The sequence below is a fragment of the Aquarana catesbeiana genome, linkage group LG09 (genome assembly GCF_042186555.1).
Source record: "Aquarana catesbeiana isolate 2022-GZ linkage group LG09, ASM4218655v1, whole genome shotgun sequence".
In the NCBI taxonomy this organism is placed as follows: Eukaryota; Metazoa; Chordata; class Amphibia; order Anura; family Ranidae; genus Aquarana; species Aquarana catesbeiana.
The window spans coordinates 182464369-182490069 of record NC_133332.1 but is presented as its reverse complement, the minus strand read 5'-3'; the positions used below and the strand labels follow the sequence as shown (position 1 = coordinate 182490069).

Genomic DNA, 25701 nt, shown 5'->3' with positions numbered 1-25701 from the left:
GTTGGTGTGCATCTATTTTTTCTACCTGGGCTATATGTACTTAAAGCAGAGCTCCACTCTGCTGCCCCATTTGACACCTTTCAGGGGGAGCAGATACTTGTCAAAACCAGGTACCGACTCCCACTTACGGGTAAGATCGCTGCAATCGTTGTGCGGCAATCTAGGAAATTTCCGGTCCCACCCCCCAGTGCTACACAGAAGACAGTGGGACCATTCAGAAAGCACAGCGTAACCAGAGCATGCGCAGAAGGAAACAGGCTGTGAAGCCACAAGACTTCCTGTTTCTCTTAATGAAGATGCTGGCGTCTGCACCCGGAGCCGATGGACGGATGGGCTTGGGGTGCCAACATCGCGGGATACCTGGACAGGCAAGTGTCCTTATATTAAAAGCCAGCAGCTACAGTATTTATAGCGGTTGACTTTTATTTATTTTTTAACACAGGCTGGAACTCCACTTTAAGCCCATTCAGGATTAAATAAACGTTACAGAAAAGTCTTAAGACACATTTGATGTCAGAAGAAAGCATTGTTTGTATGCCACCACAAATTTTTCGTGCATTCCACAGAGTGGAGACGTTTTGATGGTTCTATTACTACATTACTGTTCCACAACATGGAATTAGGGTCAATTTGTGCTAGCCACAGTTTCTCCACCTAAAAACTTTTTTTTTTTTTTACCTTAAAGCGGTTGCTAACCCCCCCCCCCCCAAAAAAAATGGATCCTGCTCCTTAAACGCATGTTATACGACAGTGCTTGTCCAGTGTCATTTGGCCACCTGTAACACCTAAAAAACCTGGCCGATCCTGCTAGTTTCTGCCCTCCCCTCTAAACTGACCATGGTGTATCATGGCTGCCGAGTCCTGACACAGTGGTCAGTTTACGTGACCCCACAGCCTGCTGTCCTGCTTCTCCTCTGTGCTCCTGTGTCCTCCTCCCCCCTCTCATCCCTGCCTGTCCGCTCTTGACAGTGCCGCCACTTCCGCTCCTGCTGTTCAAATAACTAATTTGTATGCACCATCCTCGGTGTCTCCTTATACAGTGTCCCCCTCGGAGTGTGATTTATAAAAATAAATGCTGTAATTACCTCATGTAAGAGCCGAGATCACGATCACATGACCAGCCAGGTCTCTACTCTTCCCACCCCCCCCCCCCCCCCCCAAGTGACGTCAGCGTAGGAATATCGACCCCTCCCACTGCATCTGACAGAGGAGGAAAGGAGAGACCCGGCCAGTCATGTGATTGTGGATCTTGGCTCTTACACAAGGTATTTACAGCATTTATTTTTATAAAATCACACACAGAGGGGGACACTGCATAGGTAGACAGCACGGATGTTGCATACTTGTTAGAGTGGCTTAACAACCACTTTAATGCGTTGTTTGAATTAAGGTAAAAAAAAAAAAAACAAACATTCAGTTTCTCTGTGCCCCCCTCCCTGTGTGATGGCAAAGAGAGGGGAGAAGAGATCAGCGCTGAGCGCGGCTGCATCTATTCTTTCCTCTTTTCCTCAGCATTCGAGCAGGAGCCATTGGCTCTTGCTGCTGTCAATCTAATGCAGTAAAGAGGAAGTGGGGGGCAGGCCTAAGTCCGGCTGTGCAAGTATATGGAGCGCGGCTCCATAGACACACAGGTCGGGAGCGCGCATACTACATTCTCCCCATAACCAGTGGCTGGCTATGGAAGTTCCTAGAAGAGGGGGAGCCAAGATAGCCGCCAGGGACCCGAAAAGACGGGGATCAGGGCTACTCAAAACAACTGCACAGGGCAGGTAAGTATAACAGGTTTGTCATTTTAATTTAAAAAAAAATTTGACTAGTAACCCTTTAAGTCCAGAGTCTATAAACATGTAGAATCGATAAGAAAGCCAGCGTTCAGCTAAAATATTTGGTGGCGGTTGGAAATTCTGGGTTTCCTTAGTAATGGAAAGCATATGGGACCAATTTGGAATTTCCATGTTGTTTGTAATTCCATGCAAAGTTGAAGGAGGTAGTTTTTTGTCTTTTTAAGATGTGGGGTAGGCACAGTGATAGGTAGCATTTCAAATAAAAACAGTAGTTTCGCCAATATTGTCATTTAACAGTTGCTATTCAGCCCTGGACAGAAATGTGGTATGCCTGCCAAATGGAAAGCAAGCTTTTAATGTCTCCATATAAGAACAAGATGTTTTCTCTATAGGTGCGGTTTGAAGGTGAAATTTAATCCCCCAATTTTTGAAGGAATTAAACTGGCCATACAAGGGATCGTTATTTTTCGTTCAACCAGTGGGTTGAATGAAAAAAAATTATAAGATTCATTCGATGTGGATAGGGTAATCCTCCAGTTGCATCATTGAATTCTGACAAACAGGCAGACCTCTTCAGCCTATTGCCTGTGGCACTGGTCAAGTAAGAAAAGACTGACAGGGTGGCTGAACAGAAGCTGATCGGTAGATGGACTTCTGTTGAGCCATAGTGGCCACACTGAACCAGCTGAATTTCGATCCATGAATGGCCAGCTTTAGATTAAGACTTCATGCACAAGGACATTTTAAAAAACGGGCCGTAAAGCTAGTAGAGACGCCAGGAAAAAAGCAGCGTTAAAAACGCAATTTTTTCCGCGTTTGCATTGAATTCAATGCACGTTAAGCTGCGCTAGCTTTCAGCCGCGTTTCTCTGTCTCTATTCAAAAATCAATGGTTCCCTATGGGAGCCCATTGATTTGAATAGAGGTCGCACCTCAGGTCGGATCAAAAAGATCCGACTTGTGGTGCAACTTGTGTGCTGAGAGTCTTGAAGGGGGAGCGAGCGAGCACCCCCCCCTCCTGGACCATACCAAGCCACAAGCCCTCAACATGGGGGGGTTGGTGCTGTGGGGCCCGGCAGAAGACAGCAGGAGAAGAGGCCGGAGAGCGCGGAGAAGTCGGAAGAGACCCCCGGAGCTGCCTAATAAAATTACTTTAAAAACCTTTGTAGTGTGTTTTTTTTTGTTGACACTTTTTCCCCCCAGGTGAATGGGTAGGGTTACGATGTACCCCATACTCATTCACATAGGGTAGGGTTCCGGGATCTGGGGGCCCCCTTATGAAAGGGGGCTCCCAGATTCCAATAGGCCCGCAGACCCCGACAACCACCGGGCAAGGGTTGTCGGGAAGAGGCCCTTGTCCTCATCAACATGGGGACATGGTGCTTTGGGGTGGGGGGCGCAGGGCCCCCCTGCCCCAAAAGCACCAACCATCCCATGTTGAGGGCATGTGGCTTGGTACGGTCCAGGAAAGGGGGGGGGGGGGGGGGGGTGAGCTCACTTTCCTGACCTACCGGGCTGCGTGCTCGGATAAAGGTCTGGTATGGATCTTAGGTGAACCCCCACGCCATTTTTTTCGTCTTGGGGGGGGGGGCCTCATGCTAATTTTTTTGAAATTTTCACGGGGTCCCCCTTCAAGACTCATAGCACAGAAGTCGCACCGCAAATCGGATCTTGATGCGACCTCTATTCAAATCAATGGGCTCCCATAGGGAACCACTGATTTTAAATAGACACAGAAATGCCAGACGAGGCTTAAGCCTTGTTAATTCGCGTTTAACACCTTTTGCCGGCGTCTGACGTTTTTACAGCTCTAGCGCTGGAGCCTCAGAACGCACTGGTCATGGTTTTTTTTTTTTGCAGCTTAAAAATGGCTATGCCATTTACAGCTCAAAAACGCCATGGTGGGCATGAGGCCATAGACTAACAGAGAGGCGTTTTTAAGCTGCAAAAAACGCTCAAAAAAGCAGCTGTAAAAACGTCCGTGTGCATGTAGCCTTAGGTGTATGGAAATTGGAGGATAGGCATTTTAGTTTTTCTTGGGACATGTTGAGTGGGAATACCTCTGTTTTTGAGTTAGTATTTGATGAGTGAGGCTTAAAAATGCACGGCTTTATGTAGGTTTGGAATAGTGATGCAGATAGGAGTAAAAGGTCGACAGAATGTATGTAAAGTGGGAAATCTAACTTTGTGCCTAAACTTGGATGCAGTAGATACTGGAATGATTTCTAACACGGGCAGCTAGGGGTTCTATGCTTGGAGCAAAAAAAAAAAAGAGTTAAAAAGACACACCCCCTACCTTATACTGTATTGTGGGTCGACCAATTATCGGGGGGGAGGGCGATATTCACATTTTTTCTAATTAATCGGTAAGAAATGTGCCGATCTTGATCGGACCTGCTCCCCCGACTGCTCTGGTCAGAGCTGCAGGCGAGCAGAGATAGTTTGGTCATCCCTCACTGCCCGCATGTGGAAGTTTACCTGTTCAGATGCCGCTGGGGAGAGGCTGCAAGAAATAGTTTAAGTAGTGACAGGCTGCATCTGGGTGGCAGGTGACAGTGATGGTGTTGTACAAATTATCGGCACCTGATATTAGTTATCGACCTGAAAGGCAGCCGAAAAATCGGTATTGGTTCTAAAAAAAAACTATATCGGTCGACCCCTATATTGTATGGTATGGTTACACATGGAATTCTAATTAGGGCTATAGGGAAGGAAGTATTCAGTAATGTTTAAAGCATGGCTAGTAGCAATTTATTGTTATTTCCCACCATTTTCCAAAACAGTAAACTTACCATTTTTTCTTTATCTTCTCCTCTTCCTGCATCAGATTGAAACTGGAAACAAAAAGCCATAGCAAACAAATTACAAGGTTTGCAGTTTCTCTTAACTAGATGAACTAAATGCATGATGAAATACTACAAATTATAGAATTTTCCACTAATAAACCAACACAATTATCTATGCACTGAGAAATAGGCCCATGTACAGCTCACAGGATGATATGAAAAGAGAATTCCTTATAAGAAATACACTGGAGGGCCAGGAGTTTCCAGGGAAAATGAACGTTGTGATAAAGGAAAGGGTCACAATTAGAAAGTAGATTAAATTTAATGGATTTAGCTTCACACAATGCCAAAAGTAAACAAGTTTCCCCACAAAGATGTTATACTTTTCATTAGTTAAAACAACTGCTCTGGGTCCCAAAAAAAAAAAACACACACACACACACACACACACACACACACACACACACCCTACAAAGAAAAGCATTAAACGCTCACCCATTACCCATACAACCAAACTTAACTTTAAAGAGACAAACTTGCTGAATATTCCTTCACCAACACTTCTGGGAATGTTGAATGCCTAAGCCCCCCCCCCCCCCCCTACAGGACAAAATATAGAGGTAAGGGATGGCAGACAAATCCTTAGGATCCAGCACACTTTCAGGTATAAAGTATACCAGGCCCCAGGTTGCACTCTATTTTTCCTCCACCGCCCCTTAGGGCAATTTCACACTGGGGCGAGGAGAGCGTCAGCGATAAAGCGCAGCTAGTTATAGCAGTGCTTTACCATAGTTTTAGCAGTGCTTTTTGGCTGCTAGCAGGGAGCTTTTAACCCCCGCTAGCGGCCAAAGGAGGGGCCAATACCGCCCGTGTAGCGCCGCTGCAAAGCTCTTTGTAAAGAGAAGCCTGTAAAGCGCCTCAGTGTGAAAGTAGCCTTTATTATGGTGTCCTGTAGTCAAGAAGTGGATCAAACCACAATATTCAGAAGGGAACGCAGGCACCAAGTACTCCAGGAAATGTCAAATTCCAGATTTTTAAGCATTATTTAAAAAACAACAGTGGGTTTTAGCAGCAGGACATGTACGTATTATGACTTTTCTTAGCATACTGGAATACTTTAGTTCATTTATGAATAGAGACAAAAGAAAAACAAAAGTAATTCTAGTTTTCTTCCAGTTGCTAGAGAAAAAAGTTTCCCCAGCTTTTAGATCTGTAACCCATTGTTAGGACAGACAGTGATCAAATCTAGTTGACAATGTGAGATCTGCCAGCACAGTACAGACAGGGTTAATTATGGTAAATATCAACTCCCCAGCCCTATTAAACATTACAGAAAATAAAGCCAAGCAGGATTTTTGAGTTTTCAGTGAAAAAAAAAAAAAAAAAAAAACACATAAAAAAGGTGGGCAGAAATTTTTTATTTTTTGTTATGCGAATGTGTAACAAATAAAAAACATACTGTAGGTGCGATTCCAAATTGGCAAACAATTAGTACAAAACACTTCTACAGAACCTGGAAGCACAGACCTTAATATAAAAAAAAAAAAAAAAAAAAAAAAGGGAAGGAGACCTTTCAGTAACTTTACTCATTTTTGGCCTCATTCACATGAGCACCAGCTGTGTCTGTGCAGCCTCTGCATCCCCATACAATTGCATGCACGCATCACCAAGTGAATCAAGCCGCATAAACAGGCCATTTACACTATATGGGGGTCAACCCTGTCAGGAGAACACAATGATTATTGCTAGCGGCAAGAGCAGGGAAGGAAAGAAGGTGAGGCCAGACTCCTTTGGAAAAGGATTGATAAGGCTGAAACTTGCCCTTTCAGGGTGCTGAGAGCTAGATTCTGTCCAAGACCCGTTTGTAGGAAGGCCAAGTACAGAGTAATTCCTGGGATAGAATTAACTGCGCTTACACCAGGTGATTGAACATTTTCCAGTAGGGCTGCAACTAACAACTAGAGAAGCTACAAAGCTACAATTTCTGGGGAAATTGTGAAGTGTTCTTGCCTCTACAACTGGAGTGGGCGGAGTAACTGGGTGGGGTGGAGTGGCTTGAGTAACTGTGAAAAGTGTTAAAAAGCTTAATATTTTAAAAAGTATAAATAGTAGTAAAACAGTTGAAGTTCCATCATTAGCTGAAAGAGCTGAACATTTTTTTCAAAAATGATTTTGTTTTTGTTTTCAAAAATGAATTTTTTTTTTTTTTTAATGATTTTTTTTTTTTTTTCAAAAATGATTTTTTTTTTTTTTTTTTTTCAAAAATGATTTTTTTTCTCAAAAATTATTATTTTTTTTTTTTTCAAAAATATTTTTTTTCTTCATGGGGCATAATGTTTTGGCTGATCATGGGGTGTTCATAATGTTTTGGCTGATCATGGGGTTTTCAGCTTTTGTCACCTCCCACTCTAGTTTTGAACATTTCGCCATTCATTCCTATGGGACCAATTTCGCCGCAAAAACGACAATATTTCGTGAACCATTCGACGAAACGTTTCACAAAGTAATAGCACACCAATTAAATGACATTGAGGCCGGATTCACACTGGTATATTTCAGCTTTTCACAAAGTTCCACAAGGTAATAGCACACCAATTAACCACTTAAGGACCGGACCATTATGCTGCTTAAGGACCAGAGGACTTTTTCCAATTTGGCGGTCATGCAATGCTGTACCCAAACGAAATTTTCGTCCTTTTCTTCCCACAAATAGAGCTTTCTTTTGATGGTATTTGATTACCTCTGCCGTTTTTATTTTTTGCGCTATAAACGGAAAAAGACCGAAAATTTTGAAAAAAAATGATATTTTCTACTGTTTGTTATAAAAAAAATCCAATAAACTTAATTTTAGTCATACATTTAGGCCAAAATTTATTCGGCCACATGTCTTTGGTAAAAAAAAATGTCAATAAGCGTATATTTATTGGTTTGCGCAAAAGTTATAGCGTCTACAAACTAGGGTACATTTTCTGGAATTTACACAGCTTTTAGTTTATGACTGCCTATGTCATTTCTTGAGGTGCTAAAATGGCAGGGCAGTACACCCCCCCCCCCCCCCCCAAATGACCCCATTTTGGAAAGTAGACACCCCAAGGAAATTGCTGAGAGGCACGTTGAACCCATTGAATATTTATTTTTTTTGTCCCAAGTGACTGAATAATGACAAAAAAAAAAAAAAATATTTACAAAAAGTTGTCACTAAATGATATATTGCTCACACATGTGGAATTGCACCCCAAAATACATTCAGCTGCTTCTCCTGAGTACGGGGATACCACATGTGTGGGACTTTTTGGGAGCCTATCCGCGTACGGGGCCACGAAAACCAATCACCGCCTTCAGGATTTCTAAGGGCGTAAATTTTTGATTTCACTCCTCACTACCTATCACAGTTTTGAAGGGCATAAAATGCCCAGATGGCAGAAACCCCCCCCAAATGACCCCATTTTGGAAAGTAGACACCCCAAGCTATTTGCTGAGAGGCATGGTGAGTATTTTGCAGCTCTCATTTGTTTTTGAAAATGAAGAAAGACAAGAAAAAACATTTTTTTTTTCTTTTTTCAATTTTCAAAACTTTGTGACAAAAAGTGAGGTCTGCAAAATACTCACTATACCTCTCAGCAAATAGCTTTCAGGTGTCTACTTTCCAAAATGGGGTCATTTGGGGGGGTTTTGTGCCACCTGGGCATTCCATGGCCTCCGAAACTGTGATAGGCAGTGAAGAGTGAAATCAAAAATTTACGCCCTTAGAAAGCCTGAAGGCGGTGCTTGGTTTTCGGGGTCCCGTACGCGGCTAGGCCCCCAAAAAGTCTCACACATTTGGTATCCCCGTACTCAGGAGAAGCAACAGAATGTATTTTGGGGTGTAATTTCACATATTCCCATGGCATGTTTGAGCAATATATCATTTAGTGACAACTTTGTGCAAAAAAAAAAAAAAAAAAAAATTGTCTTTTTCCCGCAACTTGTGTCACAATATAAAATATTCCATGGACTCGACATGACTCAGCAAATAGCTTGGGGTGTCTACTTTCCAAAATGGGGTCATTTGGGGGGGTTTTGAACTGTCCTGGCATTTTATGCACAACATTGGTGTGTCACACATCACCCACTCTTCTAACCACTTGAAGACAAAGCCCTTTCTGACACTTTTTGTTTACATGAACAAATTATTTTTTTTTTGCAAGAAAATTACTTTGAACCCCCAAACATTATATATATTTTTTAAAGCAAATGCCCTACAGATTAAAATGCTGGGCGTTTCATTTTTTTTTTTTCACACAGTATTTGCGCAGCGATTTTTCAAACGCATTTTTTTGGGGAAAAACACACTTTTAAATTTTAATGCACTAAAACACACTATATTGCCCAAATGTTTGATGAAATAAAAAAGATGATCTTAGGCCGAGTACATGGATACCAAACATGACATGCTTTAAAATTGCGCACAAACGCGCAGTGGCGACAAACTAAATACATTTTTAAAAGCCTTTACAGGTTACCACTTTAGATTTACAGAGGAGGTCTACTGCTAAAATTACTGCCCTCAATCTGACCTTCGCGGTGACACCTCACGTGCATGGTGCAATTGCTGTTTACATTTGACGCCAGACCGACGCTTGTGTTCGCCTTTGCGCGAGAGCAGGGGGGGGACAGGGGTGTTTTTTTTTTTTTCTTTATTATTTTTTTGCTTTTTTCTCTTATTTTTAAACTTCCTTTCATTTTTATTTTTTTTTAATCATTTTTATTGTTATCTCAGGGAATGTAAATATTCCCTATGATAGCAATAGGTAGTGACAGGTACTCTTTTTTGAAAAAATTGGGGTCTATTAGACCCTAGATCTCTCCTCTGCCCTCAAAGCATCTGACCACACCAAGATCGGTGTGATAAAATGCTTTCCCAATTTCCCAATGGCGCTGTTTACATCCGGCGAAATCTAAGTCATGAAATGCTTGTAGCTTCCGGTTTCTTAGGCCATAGAGATGTTTGGAGCCATTCTGGTCTCTGATCAGCTCTATGGTCAGCTGGCTGAATCACCGGCTGCATTCTCAGGTTCCCTGTTGAGACAGGAGAGCCAGAGAAAAACACGGAAGACGGTGGGGGCATTCCCTCCCACTGCTTGTAAAAGCAGTCTAGAGGCTAATTAGCCGCTAGGATTGCTTTTACATGAAAGCCGACCGCTGGCTGAAAAGAATGATACCAAGATGATACCTAAACCTGCAGGCATCATTCTGGTATAACCACTCAAAGTCGCGAATGGCGTACCTGAAGACAAAAAAATGGTTAAAAATAAAACACAGTAAACGGTAAAGTATAAAAAATTGCATACCTGAAAAGCAAACATGATAAAACATAATAACAATAAAACATTGCAGAATAGAATACAGTGAAAAAGAGCAGAACAATAGAGAGAGAGAGAATAGAGAGAGAACAATAAAACGACAACTATTTTTTTTTATTTTATATATATATTTTTTTTTTTTGTAACTAACTTTTATAAAACTGTAACCGGTTCCAGGTTCGGGTCTCTCAAAATGCGATGGCATCTTGGGAGACCCTGTGAAAGTGTGCCTAGTCTGTGCAATGCTGTACCCTACGCTAATACTCAACTAGTGAATGGTAGCGTTCAAAACATTCACCAATGCAAAGACCAGGATTGTCAGGACAGGAGGGACAATAATAGCGGGTGTTACGCCTATATCCGCGCTTGCTGCAGACACGACATCTTTTTTGGGGGGGTTTGTTGGGTAGGGGTACTCGGGAGGACATAAAGAAAATGCCTCTCATGCAGCCGACTGCATTTGGTTGGGGGTGTGAATGGGGGGGGGGGGGGGGGGGGGGGGGGGTACGGGCGCTGCAGAAGTGGTGGGTTCCCAATTAGGATTGGCGAATGCAGCAGGAAGGGCATTATGGGCACGACGGGCCTGTGTTTGTCTTCTTCTTGGTGGCAGCGGGACACTACTTGTGCTTGCCACCTCACCAGCTTGTACTGCACTTATGAGACTCGCCACGTCACCAAGTGTTACCACTGGTGCTTGCCAGTTCACCAAAACGCTACCAAAAAAACTGTTAGCGATCGCAGGGATCAGGCCTGACTCTGCTGTTATGCGTTTAGTGTTTTGTAAGTGACAGTGATCGATCGATACTGCACTTGGGTGGGCTGGGCCGGGCGGAGGGGCAAAACGCAGGTGCTAGCAGGTATCTGGGCTGATCCCGCTAACACTGCGTTTTTGGGAACCCTAAACTGCTGGGGACGCTAGTATAGATCTAATCGGATCAGATATTGATCCGTTCAGATACTATACCACTAAGGGAGGTGTACGCTGCGTGCGTGGGTGTTAGCGGTACTGGCGCTAACCTGACGCTGCTTGGGGCTGGTGCTTACCAGTTTACCAAAATGCTACCAAAAAAAACTGTTAGCGATCGCAGGGATCAGGCCTGACTCTGCGAACGCTGCAGTTATGCGTTTAGTGTTTTGTAAGTGACAGTGATCGATCGATACTGCACTTGGGTGGGCTGGGCTGGGCGGATGGGGCAAAACGCAGGTGCTAGCGGGTATCTGGGCTGATCCCGCTAACACTGCGTTTTTGGGAACCCTAAACTGCTGGGGACGCTAGTATAGATCTGATCGGATCAGATATTGATCCGTTCAGATACTATACCAAAAAGGGAGGCGTATGCTGCGTGCGTGGGTGTTAGCGGTACTGGCGCTAATCTGACGCTGCCTGGGGCGACGCATATCACCGCCGGGCGATCAGGGGGCTAAACCTTTATTCGGTAATAAACGGTGGGTGCCCTGACACTATAAAAAATAAACGAACTAACCAGCGTCACCCGTAACAGTTATACGGTGATCAGTGGTGAAAGGGTTAACTAGGGGGCAATCAAGGGGTTAAAACATTTATTAAATAGTATATGGGGGTCCCTGTCACTATAAAACGCTGACGGTGAACCTAAAAATATTTATGTCCCTAACTAGCGTCACCAGTGACACTAATACAGCGATCAGAAAAATGATCGCTTAGCGACAATGGCAACGGGGTGATCAAGGGGTTAAAACTTTATTAGGGGGGGGTTAGGGGGGTACCCTAGACCTACAGGGGGCTAATACTAACTGCCCTACCACAGTAACTGTCACAAACTGACACCATGCAGTAATCAGAAAAAAAAAAAAAAACTGCTTGGTGTCAGTGTGACGGGGGGAGGGGTGATCGGGGGGCGATCGGGGGGGGGGGGGGGGGGGAATCGGGGGTGTAAAGTATGCCTGACATGTTCTACTGTAAGTGTATGTGTTGTGCAACTCACTCAGATGTCTTCTCTCCTCGGCGCCGGAACGGAAACTGACGAGCAGAGGAGAGTTGACATCACATCCTCTGCCTCTGTGTACTAAACAGAGGCAGGGGAAGAACCTCACTGGCTGGGAGCGATCGCGAGGGGGGGCCACGATCGGATGGCCTCCCCATCATCTCTGATCGCTGCCAGACCAAAGGCGACCGCCTCAGGCACCGCGGGAAGGCAATCACGTAGCAGGTACGTGATTTTGTCTGCCCGTGCCATTCTGCTGACGTATATCAGTGTGAGGCGGTCGTCAAGTGGTTAAATGACATTGAACATTTTGCCATTCATTCCTAATGGGACCAATTTTCCGCAAAAACTACGATATTTCGTGAAAAATTTGGTGAAACGTTCCACAAAGTAATAGCATACCAATCGGGAACAATCCACACCTTCGGTATATTACTTGTCTATGTAGTTGGAAAGCTGTGGGAGGAGTTAAGGTGGTATGATCATGGGGTTGTCAACTTTTGTCACCTCCCACTCTAGTTTTGAACAATTCGCCATTCATTCCTATGGGACCAATTTTGCCGCAAAAACGACGATATTTCGTGAATCATTCTGTGAAACGTTCCACAAAGTAATAGCACACCAATTAAATCACATTGAGGCCGGATTCACACTGGTATTTTTCAGCTTTTCACAAATTTCCACAAGGTAATAGCACACCAATTAAATGACATTGAACATTTCGCCATTCATTCCTATGGGACTAATTTTGCCGCAAAAACAACAATATTTCGTGAACCATTCGGCGAAACGTTCCACAAAGTAATAGCCCACCATTCGGCAACAATCAACACGTTTCAGTATATTACTTGTCTATGTAGTGTAAAAACTGTGGGAGGAGTTAGGGTGGTAAATTTGGCTAAAAATAAGAATAATAATATATATGTGAGATAACAGTAAGTGGTCTTGCTATGCAAGAACACTTAATTAATTTCATAATTGATTAGCAGGCCGATTGTTTCGATTAATCGGTTAATAACCTTAAAAAAAAAGTGTGGTGTATAATTTTGTAAATATGTAAAGTTTAAAAAAAAAAGGCAATTTATTCTTAAATATCTCTATGCAGTGGTAAATATAAATAACCAACTATCTGGTTAGGGAGCAAACTATCTAATCCACTCTAAGAATAACAGACAGAAGAGATATACTGTATATACTATTAGAGGAGAGATAGTATATACAGTATATATCCTCTAATAAAGGGTGAATCTGGTAAATATCATCAGACTGTAATTTTAAGAACGTTCGTTCGATTTTCTAATCATTAGTGGGGTCAAATCGACGTTCATTTTCAACCACAGTTATGGGAAAATTTGGAAATAGAGAACTTCTTAGTCAAAGGAATTTTCAGACAGTATATGTGGTTTTCGTTCAGAAATTACATTCATTTTAAAAACAGAATGTTAAAAACAAGTGAAAATTTAATGAAATTAAAAATTCTTCAATTCAGCGAATGTACAAAGATTTTTCGTCTGAATATTTTAGTCTGAAAATTGATCCGTGTGGCCAGCATAAGGCTCGGTACACACCTATGCAGTTTGCTTCTGATCTGTTTCTGCAGTGCTTTTTGCTGTGAGTTTTGATTTTTTGCGCATGTGATTTTGCATTTTTTTTTGGCCAATTTGTTGTTGGGCAGATTAAAAAACACAAATTGCTGCAAAAACGCATTACATGCGTTTCTGCAGCTTCTCCATTGAAGTATATTGAACCAAATAAGCACTGTTTTGTGTTAAAAAAAAAAGTCCCTGACCCTTTCCAAATACGCAGCGGCTGAAATATATGATTTTAATAACAGCTTACCTGTAAAATCCTTTTCGTTTTTTAGTACATCATGGGACACAGAGCCATAATAATTACTATGTGGGTTATAGCCCACCTTCAGGTGCTGGACACTGGCACACCCTAAACAGGAAGTTGCTTTCCTATATAACCCTTCCCACTACTGGGAGTATCTCAGTTTTGTAGCAAAGCAATATACGTGTATACTAGAAAGAGGGGCGAGACCTCTGTGTCCCGTGATGTACTTTAAAAGAAAAGGATTTTTACAGGTAAGCGGTTATAAAAATACTAATTTTCTTTAATCATACATCACGGAACACAGAGCCATAGTAATTACTATGTGGGATGTCCCAGGGCAATGCCAACTGAGGGGAGGGAGACACAACCAAAGTAGGGCACCATGAGATCAGAGGATTTATACTGCTGCCTGCAGTACACTGCGCCCAAAGGCAACATCCTGTCTTCACATCTACCAGATAGAATCTGGTAAATGCATGGATTGAAGACCAAGTTGCGGCCTTGCAGAATTAAGCCATGGAGGCTTGGTGATGCACTGCCCACGAAGCACTAACAGTCCTAGAGGAGTGCGCTTTGATTTGAGAGGGTAGAACTACCTCTTTAAACCATAAGCTTGAACGATTATTTGTCGAATCCATTTAGAAATAGTAGATTTCGATGCAGCCTGTCCTCTTTTAGGACCTTCAGGCAACACGAACAAAACATCCGTTTTCCAAATCTGAGCAGTCGCCTTAAGTAGACTTTGAATGCTCTCACCACATCAAGAAAACTTACTGATTTTTCTTCCATAGAACAGGGTTCTGGAAAATGAAGATAGAACAATATCCTGGTTTAGATAAAAACCTGATATTACCTTCGGTAAAAAGTCAGGACAAGGACGCAATACTACCTTATCCTTGAATAAAAATATTGCTCTTTACAAGAAAGAGCAGCCAATACTGATACCCTTCTTGCAGCAGATATGGTTACCAGAAAACATAGTTTCCTTGTCAAAAAAGGACCAAAGGGAATATGTCGCATCGGCCCAAAAAAAGCTGTTTTGTAATGCAAACAAAACTAAATTCAAGTCCCAAGGGTTCAGGGGTTACCTAACCGGAGATTAAGCCGTGTTACCCCCTGAATAAAGTTACGAACCAAAAAATGCGAAGCAAGTGGTCGTTGAAATACTACCGATAAGGCCAAGACCTGTCCTTAGAAAGCACTCAAGGCCAGCCTTATTTCTCACCCCATCTGCAGAAAGTCAAGGATTCTACCTTTGACCCATTTCCCGGGGTGCAACTCCTGGTTTCACACCAGGAGACATATGTTTCACAGACTCCATAATATATAATTATGGAGGCAGGCTCCCTTGCATTAACCAAGGTAGAAACTACTGAACCTGACAGCCCACGTTTCTTCAGAGTGTGGGTCTCCATAGCCAGACCGTTAAATTTAGCATTTGTAAAGTAGGATGGAATACCGGACCTTGCGAGAGAAGGTCTGGCCGTGATGGTAGAGTCCATGGGTCCCCTACTGCCATCTTTACGATCTCTGCATACCAAGATTTCCTGGGCCCCGCTGGGGGCCACAAGAATCAATGACTTCCCTTCCTGCTTGATCCTGCGAAGAAGTCGTGGACGCAGGCAGAATAGGAGGGAATGTATAAATCAGTGAGAACCGAATCCACGGGAATAGCAAGGCATCTGTTCCACATGCTAGCGGATCCTTTGTTCTTGACACAACGTTGTCGATTTCTTTGTTGAACCTGGACGCAAACAGATCTATGGATCCCCCATTTTTGACATATTGACAGGAAGATATCGGGGTGAAGGAACCATACTCCCAGGAATAACTGCTGGTGACTCAAGTAGTCCACCTGCCAATTTTCTATTCCTTGAATGAAGACTGCCGATAGGCAAAGTACTTTGTTTCCAACCCAAGATAGGATATGATTCACCTTTCTCTGGGCCGCACAACTTCTTGTGCCCCCTTGATGATTAATATAGGCCATTGCTGTGGCACTGTCATATTGAATCCTGGCAGGACAATACCGTAAAATGAACGTTCAGGCCCTCAGGACCAAGAGCTCAGCCTGAATTTCTAAAATGTTATTAGGCAAGGCCATTTCTGATCTGGGCCACTTCTCTTGGACAGTTGCCTCTTCCAGGACTGTAGGTTGGCATATGTTGTTACCACTTCCCAGGTAACTGAAGGAAGGATTTTCCCCTTAGTAGATTTTTGGATATTAACCATAAACTGAGGCTCCGGCGCACCCAGCCTACAGCACCTGGTATTTCCAGGTGGTCTCTCATCCGGGTACTAACCAGGCCCGACCCTGCTTAGCCTCCAAGATCAGACGAGATCGGGTGCTATCAAGGTGATGTGGCCGTAAGCTTTGGAGTCAGACACATTGGGAATGTAGAGCTTGAACCCTTTGTTCCAAGCCGATAGGATACTGTTTTGCAGCAGTCTTGAATGAAACTGAGCATGAGGAACGCCATCGAATTTAGCCGCTACCACTTTTGAGAGAAGTGAAGAATGTGAACTTTTGATGACTCGACAATGTGATCTTGTAATCAGTGGATACCTAGTGGGGATTTTTACTACATCAAGGGACAGGAAGTCCCCACCTCCTTGTATGCAAGCAGCTGCCTTTAGGATTGGGACGCGTGGAAGAAAACTGGCACCCACACAACCGGAGTGACAGGATTAACATCACACGCTCGTACCCCTGCAGGGATGGGGTGCTCTGGTGAGTGCAACCACATTGGGGGGTGACTACCAGTAATTACAGCACGGCTCTTTACCATTAAAGAAGAAGAACTCTTTGCACGATTTCTACGGGGTTTTGGTGCATGGCACATTATATTACTATTACGAACATTTTGCATCAAATAGTATATGGGATTTTCTTTGATATAGAGTTGCGGTTTTTACACATTATTAATGATTGATTATTGTAAATGGTTTTTGCACACCAATGCACTATGGTTTGATAACCACAGCTTTTGGCACTTGTCACTTTATATTTATTAATTAGAAAATTTATATATGTTATATAATGGTGTTGATTTAATATTTGCGCTATCTTTTGCACATACAGTAGCAAATTTTCTTTATCACTAAATAAGGATTTTTCACTAAAATAGGGATATATTGTTGTTGTCTTTGGTAGTTTTGAATCAGAACAAAAAAATTTTTTTCACTTCTAAATAGTAATTATATTATACACTTGAGCACTTGTTTAATTTACAAGCCACACCCTTAATTTTAACACAGCGCCACTCCCTATACTTTGATTTTCATCTTTCCCAACAACCTCATGCAAATTTGAATAGAAGAAATTCATCTTGCTTCGACCACCTAAATCAGTTCCTTTATGGCGCTGATCTTTGCCTGGGGTAAGAATACCCTTTTCTGGGTGTACCTATGATCGGACCCAAGTATTTAAAACCATGAAGAAGGCTAAAAGAAGATTTCTCCTAGGTTGAGAATCCGACCTAGATATTCGAAAGTGATGACCATACTTTGGTCTAAGCGGGCTACTGACTGGTCTATCAAGAACAGATCGACTAGGTAAACCATAATCATTACACCTTGGGCCCTTAATCTGGCTAGAAGAGGGGCCAGAACCTTTGTAAATACTCAAGGTGCAGTAGCTGGACCGGAAAGCAGAGCTACACAATGAAAATGACCGTGAGCATTCAGGCGCCCCCCCCGGCTAGGCCTGCCAGCGGGCGGGGGATTTTCCACCTTAAAAAAGTAGATATTACCAGTGAGCGAAATGGGCAAAAGGCAATAAGGCTCCAAATAGGCATATGGAGGTATGCATCTTTGATGTAGATTGACGCCAGAAGTTCTCCTCCTTGTAGGATGGAGATAACGGATTTGGATTGACTCCATACAAAAAAGAGTGGTTATATTCAGGAATTGAATTTAGATTTTTGAGATCCAGAATGTCCATTCGGATTTGGCACCATGAAAAAAAGAAAACGTTTGATCTGAGAAAACGAGGAGACGAGGTTTGTACCCTGGAGCTATTGAGGAAGTCCCCCATTCGTCTCTACACTCTTCCTGCCAGATCCTTGAGAACTGCAATTCGATTGAACCTGACGGTGGAAGCTGCCGTGACTGCCTGGAGGCTGATGCCTCTGGCACAGGAGAAGGAGCTTTAAAACGAAAATACATTTATTCCTTTTCTTAAATGGCAAAAGGGGTGCTTTCCACTAGAATTTCTTTGGATGTATTATGAAAAACATCCCCAAATAGCTGTTTCACTGCAAAAAGGAAGACTACCCGGGAGCTTCTTACAAGGCGCTTAGTGAAGGGTGCAAGGCCTGAAGGATAGAATCTCTCATAGCAACTATTGCAAACATAAAGCTGCCTCCTGGGCCTTCTCAGCAGGATAACCTTGAACACCTGTTTAAACTGGTCTCTCAATGATTAAGCAATTACTGTCAGTACAAGCTGAGAAACTCAATCTGCCAGAGGAAAAAAAAAAAAAAGTTTTTTTTTTTTTTTTTGTTTTTTCCAATAGGAATTCCACCTTTTTATCATTGGATCCTTAAGCATTTGAGCATTGTCTGCCGGGCAAGTCAAACTTATTCACAGAGGATATAGCAGCGTTAATTGCTAGTATACCTTACTTAGTGAATTTCCTCCACCATAGGATAAAGTGTGAAAACTTTTTCGGAGGGAAAATAATGCTTATTTGGGTGATCCTCTCAGATACAAAAAAGTTTTTCTAGCAATGAATGGACAGGAAAAGGCATGCACAGCTTGAGGAGGCTTTAGTGAACCCAAACACTCAGTTAAGGGTACATAAATGTGGAGCGATCATTCAGCAAGAAATTGCACCATCAATCTTAAGATTGGAACAGCCGAATGACTCCTCAGAAGAGGAGTCATCAGTCTCATCCACGGTCCCCTGAGGAAATTGGCCTTCTCCTGCCCCTAGTTTCTCAGTTTGAGGGTCCTGGGTAATGGAAGAGAACCGGTCGCATTTTGACCCACACTGGGATGCGATTAAAGGTCGCAAATTTTTTTTTTTTTAAATATCATAAAATAAACAGGGGATGCGGTGTTAAAAACAGTTGCAGACATTTCATGGCCCTGATGCTCACTCTGACCAGCACCAGCCACCCCCTCTCAGGGGAGGATGCCATTTCTAGAGATGAGTAGGCTTTCCAGAGCTTGAGGGAGACCCTTTTAGCTCTTTTTTGGGTGTGTTTCAACCCCCCCTTCTGACCATAGCGAGATGCACAAAGTAGAGGTACTACCAGAAGAAATCGCATCCACTGCTTGAGCAATAGTCCATCCACAGCCGCTGCTGTTAATGCTCAGCCTAATGCAAATAGTCAATGTGTCAAATAGGAAATGCCTGTATCACCAAAAAGTCTTTCATGCTTTTCTTTGCTCTTATGTCTCTCCGACACTTTTGCAGCCAGCATAAATGGAGTTTTTTCTTTTTTTTTAACAAAAAAAAAAAAAAACACACTCCCGCATTGGAGGACTCCAACGCCGTGCCAAGCCCCGCCCCCACAGTCACATCATGCCCCCCTCCTTTCGTTTTAAAAAAAAAAAGTTTTCCCGCGCAAGCACGGGCCTCTGATCCGACTGGATCGGCTGAGTGAGGGAGGGATGGTGTGGAGGAGACCTGGAAACCACCGCCGTGTAGGGGCGGTGAGAGAAAACAGCATTGCCGATCGTTTTAGTTCTCCCTTATGCTCAGCCTCTTGAAGAGGGGAAGAGTTCAGCTCAGGTGGGGGTGTTTGGAGAAAGCAAAACCCCCCAAACTAACCGGAGGTCTGCCTGCTAGCCGGAGGAAAAAAAAGTCTGCTGCTTCTGTGACACAGCGTGACTCAGCTAAGCATGAAAAGGTACGTGCTCCATACAGCCCCCCAGTGGTGACACTTAGGCATGACAACATTTACTTTAAAAGAGACATTTCATAAGAAAAATTTAAAAGGTCTTTAGAAAAAACTCCACTTACCTTTCCCGCCGCAGAGTTTTCTGTGGTAAAACCAACAGACCCAATCTTCACACTTCATGGTGGGTTGCGTTAACAAACCTTCAGGAACCGGGGAACCCACAATCCAGGACCTGTAAAAAGCACCCTGCCAGCAAAACTTTATGCCCTTAATACCAAAAGTACTGGATCCCGGGGTCCAGCTCTCTAAAAAGAGAAGTGTTACAGGCAAAACTTCGTTTCTTCATACAAGGCCCGGGTACCATTCAATTCGATCTAAAAGACACTTTGAATGGATCCGGCTGCATAGCTAGCCCCAAGCAAGGATTGCTCCAGAGGAGCACAGCACATCTTCACTTGTGGCCAACACGTTAGACATTGGCGAAAAAACTGAGATACTCCCAGTAGTGGGAGGGGTTATATAGGGAGGCAACTTCCTGTTTAGGGTGTGCCAGTGTCCAGCACCTGAAGAAAAAGCATAGTTACAGTAGCAATCATTTGCTCTTTTTGTACTATAAAGTGCTCATTTTAGTTTTTGTAACCCCGTTATGTTACTGGCTAATTAACCGATTATGAAAACAGTTATCGATTAATTTCAGAATCGATTAGTTGTTTTAGCCCTAATTTCCACGTATGATAATAGGTCTTCCTGGAGGTTGGTTTCCTTGCCTTCAGAAAAGAAGGAAACACAGACTCAGACCATCTGAGACTGAAGCAGAGTGGAATAGAGGGCCTTAATAGAGCACTGGGGACATGGTACAGGAGATGGTCAGAGACTGGGGACGTGGTACAGGAGATGGTCAGAGACTGGGGACGTGGCACAGGAGATGGTCAGAGACTGGGGACCTGGTACAGGAGATGGTCAGAGACTGCGGACCTGGTACAGGAGATGATCAGAGACTGCGGACCTGGTACAAGAGATCAATGCAGCCTCACCAGTGCCCGTCATGCAGCCCGCGTTTGCCCCTCAGATGCAGCCCAAGTTTGCCCCTCAGATGCAGCCCACGTGTGCCCATAAGATGCAGCCTGCCTGAGCCTATAAGATGCAGTCTCACCTGTGCCCATCTTGCAGCTTGCCAGTGCCCATCATGTAGCCTGCCAGTTCCCGAATCAGAGCGGCGATCTCCATGTGTCACGGAGCTGCATTTGAATTGCCTGGGTTGCAGTAACAATGTCCCACCTCCTGTAATCACGTCACACTGATTCAATGTCCCACCACTGGATCAGTGTGGCGTCTGTCACAGGAGGCGGGACATTGTTACTGCGGTCTGTGTAGTTAAGCTCCGTGACACACGGAGATCGCGGCGAGGAGGGAGAGAGGGGAGGGGAGGAGGGAGAGAGGGGAGGGGAGGAGGGAGAGAGGGGAGGGGAGGAGGGAGAGAGGGGAGGGGAGGAGGGAGAGAGGGGAGGGGAGGAGGGAGAGAGGGGAGGGGAGGAGGGAGAGAGGGAGGGAGGGGAGGAGGGAGAGAGGGAGGGAGGGAGGGGAGGAGAAGAGGAGAGGACTGCGGCGCGCCGCGCAAGAAGGACACCCCCGTAATGGGCAGCACCAGGGACGCGGCCCCGCCCAGGCCCTGCCCCCGTTTTCGGCGAGATTTCCTTTTCGGCCGATATGTTTCAGCAGAAATTTCGGTGCATCCCTAATTCTCAGTGTGAGTTATCTCTTGAATCTCAGTTGCTTCGTATGTGCTCTTAGGCCTCATGTACACTGCTGCTGGTAAACGGACGTTCAGAGGCAGTTGGATGCTTTTTTCAACTGCCCCTGAACTCATCCAATGTTATTTTATGTGTACATGTACACAGGTTAGTTTAATGTCGTTTTTTTAGGCAGTTGCGTTTGTAGGCTTTTCTTTGGAGGCAAAAAAATGAGTTCAGACGCCAAAGTTTCCGACGTTTCAGATGCCAAACGCGGCTAAACGCGGCAACTCACATTTAGCCGCGTTTCGTTTACAGGCGTTTTTCATTTTTGGCTATTTTGAAAAAAAAAATCTTTCAAAAACTTCTAAAAATGCAAACGCGGCATGTAAACACGGAAAAACTGACGTTTTAAACGTGGGTTACTATCTGTCAAGTTAAATCGTTCAGGAGAGGTTGTAAAAACGTCCCGTGTACATTAAGCCTTAAAGAAGGAAGTTCCCATTTTGCAAGATAGATTGTTGCCCAAGATTCATCTAGAATTAGACCCAGATAATCTAGGTGCATGGAAGGATGTAAAGCATTTTTTTTTTTTAAGCTGATCAACCAGCCAAAGGGCTGAAGCAGCTAAATTGTCTTTTGGGACATTCACAAAGAGTTGCAAGGGGATGAATTCTTCAGGAGATGGTCGTCCAAACATTTTTGTTGCAGGGGATGTTCAAGATCCGATTTGTATCTTAGTGCAGACTTCTGGGAAAATTAGTAAGCCAAATCGTACAATCAGGAAATTACATATCTGAGGGGCGTTCTGTACCACCAAATCTTCACCATTTGTGTACAGAAATCCTCCAGATAGTCATATTGCATTTTACAGAGCGTTACGACAATGCAGATTGAAAATAAAAAGTAATTTTTAACATGCAATCAAAATAGGACTAGGACTTGAAATTGTATACGCTATATTCATTTTCTATTTTTTTTCCCCTACAACAGTGGAGTCACCCATTAATGAAATGGTGAAGTGCCTCACCAAATAGGTGTCTTCCTTAAAATGACATATGTGCGAGGAGTCTGTTACAGGCAGGTTCTGCAAGAAGAGCAGAGGGAAGCTGCTGTATTTGCTCTGCGATCCTGAAATACAGAATCATGTTGGTTCTTCATAGTCATGGTCCAGTTAGCTGCAGTTTGACAGACCGAAACAGCAGCAGGAGACAATTACAGGGCTGGGCAGGTTAAAGAGAACTTTCAAGAGTGTCTCAACGTTTCTGTCCACAGATTCTTTAAAAGACGGAATCTCTTCAGTGGGTACAGAGATGTTTAACACAAAAACAGCATCAACCACAGAAATAACCTACTCTTTTTCAACTGGATGCTGGAGTTCAGAAAAGATTTTTGGGAAGAGAAAATCCTTTTAGGAGTAATCCAGTCATCATTCTCTTTGTAAAAAAGGAATGCTTTACAAGACACACAGGTCATCTGCCAAGCTTCATTAAAGTTTAAAAAAAAAAGCATCAGTGAAGCATCAAAAAAAAAAAAAAATAAAAAATTTAAACTGTAAAGGAAATACATTTCTCACATAGCCCAGGTTTAAAAATTCACAGGATGACCCTGTGTAACCTGTTCACGATGCTGGACTGTAACTAAAGTCAATCTTGTGCCCATCATGGTGGGTATACCCCCCCATTCTGCACCCAGTGCATGGTAAGCTCCCAAAACAAGATTTGGTGCTCGAAGCAACAGTACAGGCTGTCTCCACAGTGCGGGGTCCAGGTAGAGGTTGCGCTGATCCGGATACACGGCTTCTCTTGACAGTGAGGTTGATTTTTTGTTTTCCTAAAGAATTCTTCAAAGAAAATAAAAAGCAGTAAAGTAGGTTTCTCTGGAAAGAAAAAGAGGTCCATCACCTACAGACACTAGCTGAGGACTCAGAGTGGGATAGGGTTGTAGGGGAGGCACCCTCGGAGGTGTGTCCTCAAAAGCTTGCCAGGGTCAAAATCACCTGAAGGTACGGAGCTATATCCCATGGTGTATTACATGTTTCCTGTGTCCAGTATCGTACAATAAGGATATTGACTTTCCATTAATCTTTTCATTGCCCATGCAGTTAAGTGACCCTTTTACTTATTCCTTGCAGAGCAAAGGCAAGGGTCGCTTTAAGAATTTAAGTGGGCTTCTTTGCTAGGGTTACTAAAACAGCAATAATTTTAAAAATCAAAGCTTGGTGTAAATTAAATCTTATCAAGAACAAACATAGAAAACCATTTTTTTTAAAAAAGTCAACTACCCAACAATGAAGTTCACAGCTAATCTAAAAAATAGGATTGTGAAAATATTCTAGTAACCATCAGAAGCCGAAACAAGAATTGCTCTAATAAAGAGCGCTTCAGCATTGCAGGAAGAACTCCCTCGTCAGCCACATGAAAGTCATTAACAATACAGTGCAATGAACCACTGAACAGATGGAACAAGACATCACAAATTAGGGTTGTCCCGATACTAGTATCGGTATCGGCACCGATACCGAGCATTTGCCCAAGTACTTGTACTCGGGCAAATGCTCCCGATGCTTCCCCCGATACCTAGAGGACAGCTGTGATCGGCGCGTGGGGGAGTTACAAGATTCTCCCCCAGAGGCTTTCACCAGCTTTAGTGACATACAGCGGTGATCGCTCACAGCTGACTGTCACTGCATCCTCCTCCGTGCCCCCGTGCCTCTCCGCTGTCCCCTGCATTCCTCTCTCCTTATCTGTCCCCTCCTTTCTCCCCCTCAGTTCCTCCGTCCCCCTCCTCCTTCCTTTGTGTATGGCTAGAGTCAGCTGACTCTGTCCATTCACATAACTGAAACATTGTAATCTCCTGTGATTACGATGTGTCAGTTTATGAATGGAGAGAAGCCGCTGACTTCTCTCCATTCATTCTCAGTGCAACTGAGGCTGCAGAGAAAGGGACTGGGGAATCTCTATCCTCTGTCTCTTTCTCTGTCTCAAGGGGGAGATATCAGAGGTCTGTTAAGACCCCTGATATGTCACCAAAGCCCCCCAAAAGGGCTGATTAAAAAAAAAAAAAACACAATAAAAAAATATTGTAAAAAAAAAAAAAAAAAAAAACACACACACACACACACATACAACGTTCACCCCCCCCCCCCCCTCCAAAAATAGCAAAAAAAAAAAAAAAACTGTCACGTGACATTAAAAAAAAAAAAAAGTATCAGTACTTGTACTCGGTCCTAAAAAAGTGGTATCGGGACAACCCTATCACAAATCCTACTGAAGAAGCATATCTCAATATCTCAGCATTAGGCACACTGGGAACAGGGGGTATGTTTAAGTGTCTGTGCATATGTGCTTACTGTAACAGATAATCTATAAAAGACACCAAAGACGTCAATTTTTATGCTCTACAAGAATAGTGAAAGAAAGAAAAAAATAAAAATACAAACCTCTTTCATTAAAGCTTTGCCCAGTCTAACAATTTTGGCCAGCAAAATAGGATCATGTGATAGATGTGGGCCAAGAAAACAGAGCATGTTGAATACATCCCTTCTTAAATCCTCAAAGCACTCTACTGGTTTTGGTGCTTTTGGACTGTGCAAAGGGGACACCCGAGATCCCTTGGCACCTTTCGGCACTCCCACCCTAGAAAACAAAGGCATAAGCTTGTTACAAACAAGGCCATTTCGTTTGGTTTATTTATTTGTGTGCATTTGAGAGTACCAAAAACCATTAAAAAAAAAATATTGCTTATGACCTGGAAGAACATGGCTTAGAGCCATAAAAGTCAAGTTAGCGGCATATTTTAAAATAAAACTTAGTCTTGCCACATCCTAATCACGTCAACTCTGCTAAGTGGAATTCACCTTTAGCAAATATGGGTAAAATGGTTAAAAAAAATGGCCTTTATTCCAACAGTTGGCTCACTATGTTCCCAATTATTTTTAACCACTTGTCCACTGGGCACTTATATCACCTTTCTAACCAGGCCAATGTGTAGGTTTCAGTGCTCTCACATTTTGAATGACAATTACTCAGTCATGCAACACTGTAGCCATATGAAATTTTTGTCTTTTTTTTTCCACACAAATAGGTTGCGCGACTTGGTTCCCAAACAAAACTGACGTCCTTTTTTTCCCAAATAGAGCTTTCTTTTGGTGGTATTTAATAACCACTGGGTTTATTTTTTGCACTATAAATTAAAAATTAGTCTTTTGAACATGTCATTTTTTTCCACAAGTTTTTGGAAAAGGTGGAAAGAAAAAGAAAAAGAAATATCGTATAAAATGCGTTTTTTAAAACACACAGCATGTACATAGCAAAAATTACACCCCAAAATACATTCTGCTACTCCTCCTGAGTATGACAATACCACAGGTGTGAGACTTTTACACAGCCTGGCCACATACAGAGGCCCA

The 25701-nt window shown here is 43.2% G+C and overlaps 1 protein-coding gene and 1 pseudogene across 1 annotated transcript in view; both read right to left on the bottom strand.

Annotated features, from left to right (window-relative positions):
* THOC2 (THO complex subunit 2) overlaps positions 1–25701 on the bottom strand; it is a 251420-nt gene that overhangs the window by 161299 nt on the left and 64420 nt on the right. Inside the window, exons 12-13 of the mRNA XM_073599433.1 lie at positions 24733–24928; positions 4576–4617 (exon numbers count right to left, since the gene is read on the bottom strand). Coding sequence (XP_073455534.1) covers positions 4576–4617; positions 24733–24928 — 238 coding nt within the window. The remainder of the gene's footprint in view (positions 1–4575; positions 4618–24732; positions 24929–25701) is intronic.
* On the bottom strand, positions 15966–16084 carry LOC141109065 (5S ribosomal RNA; annotated as a pseudogene).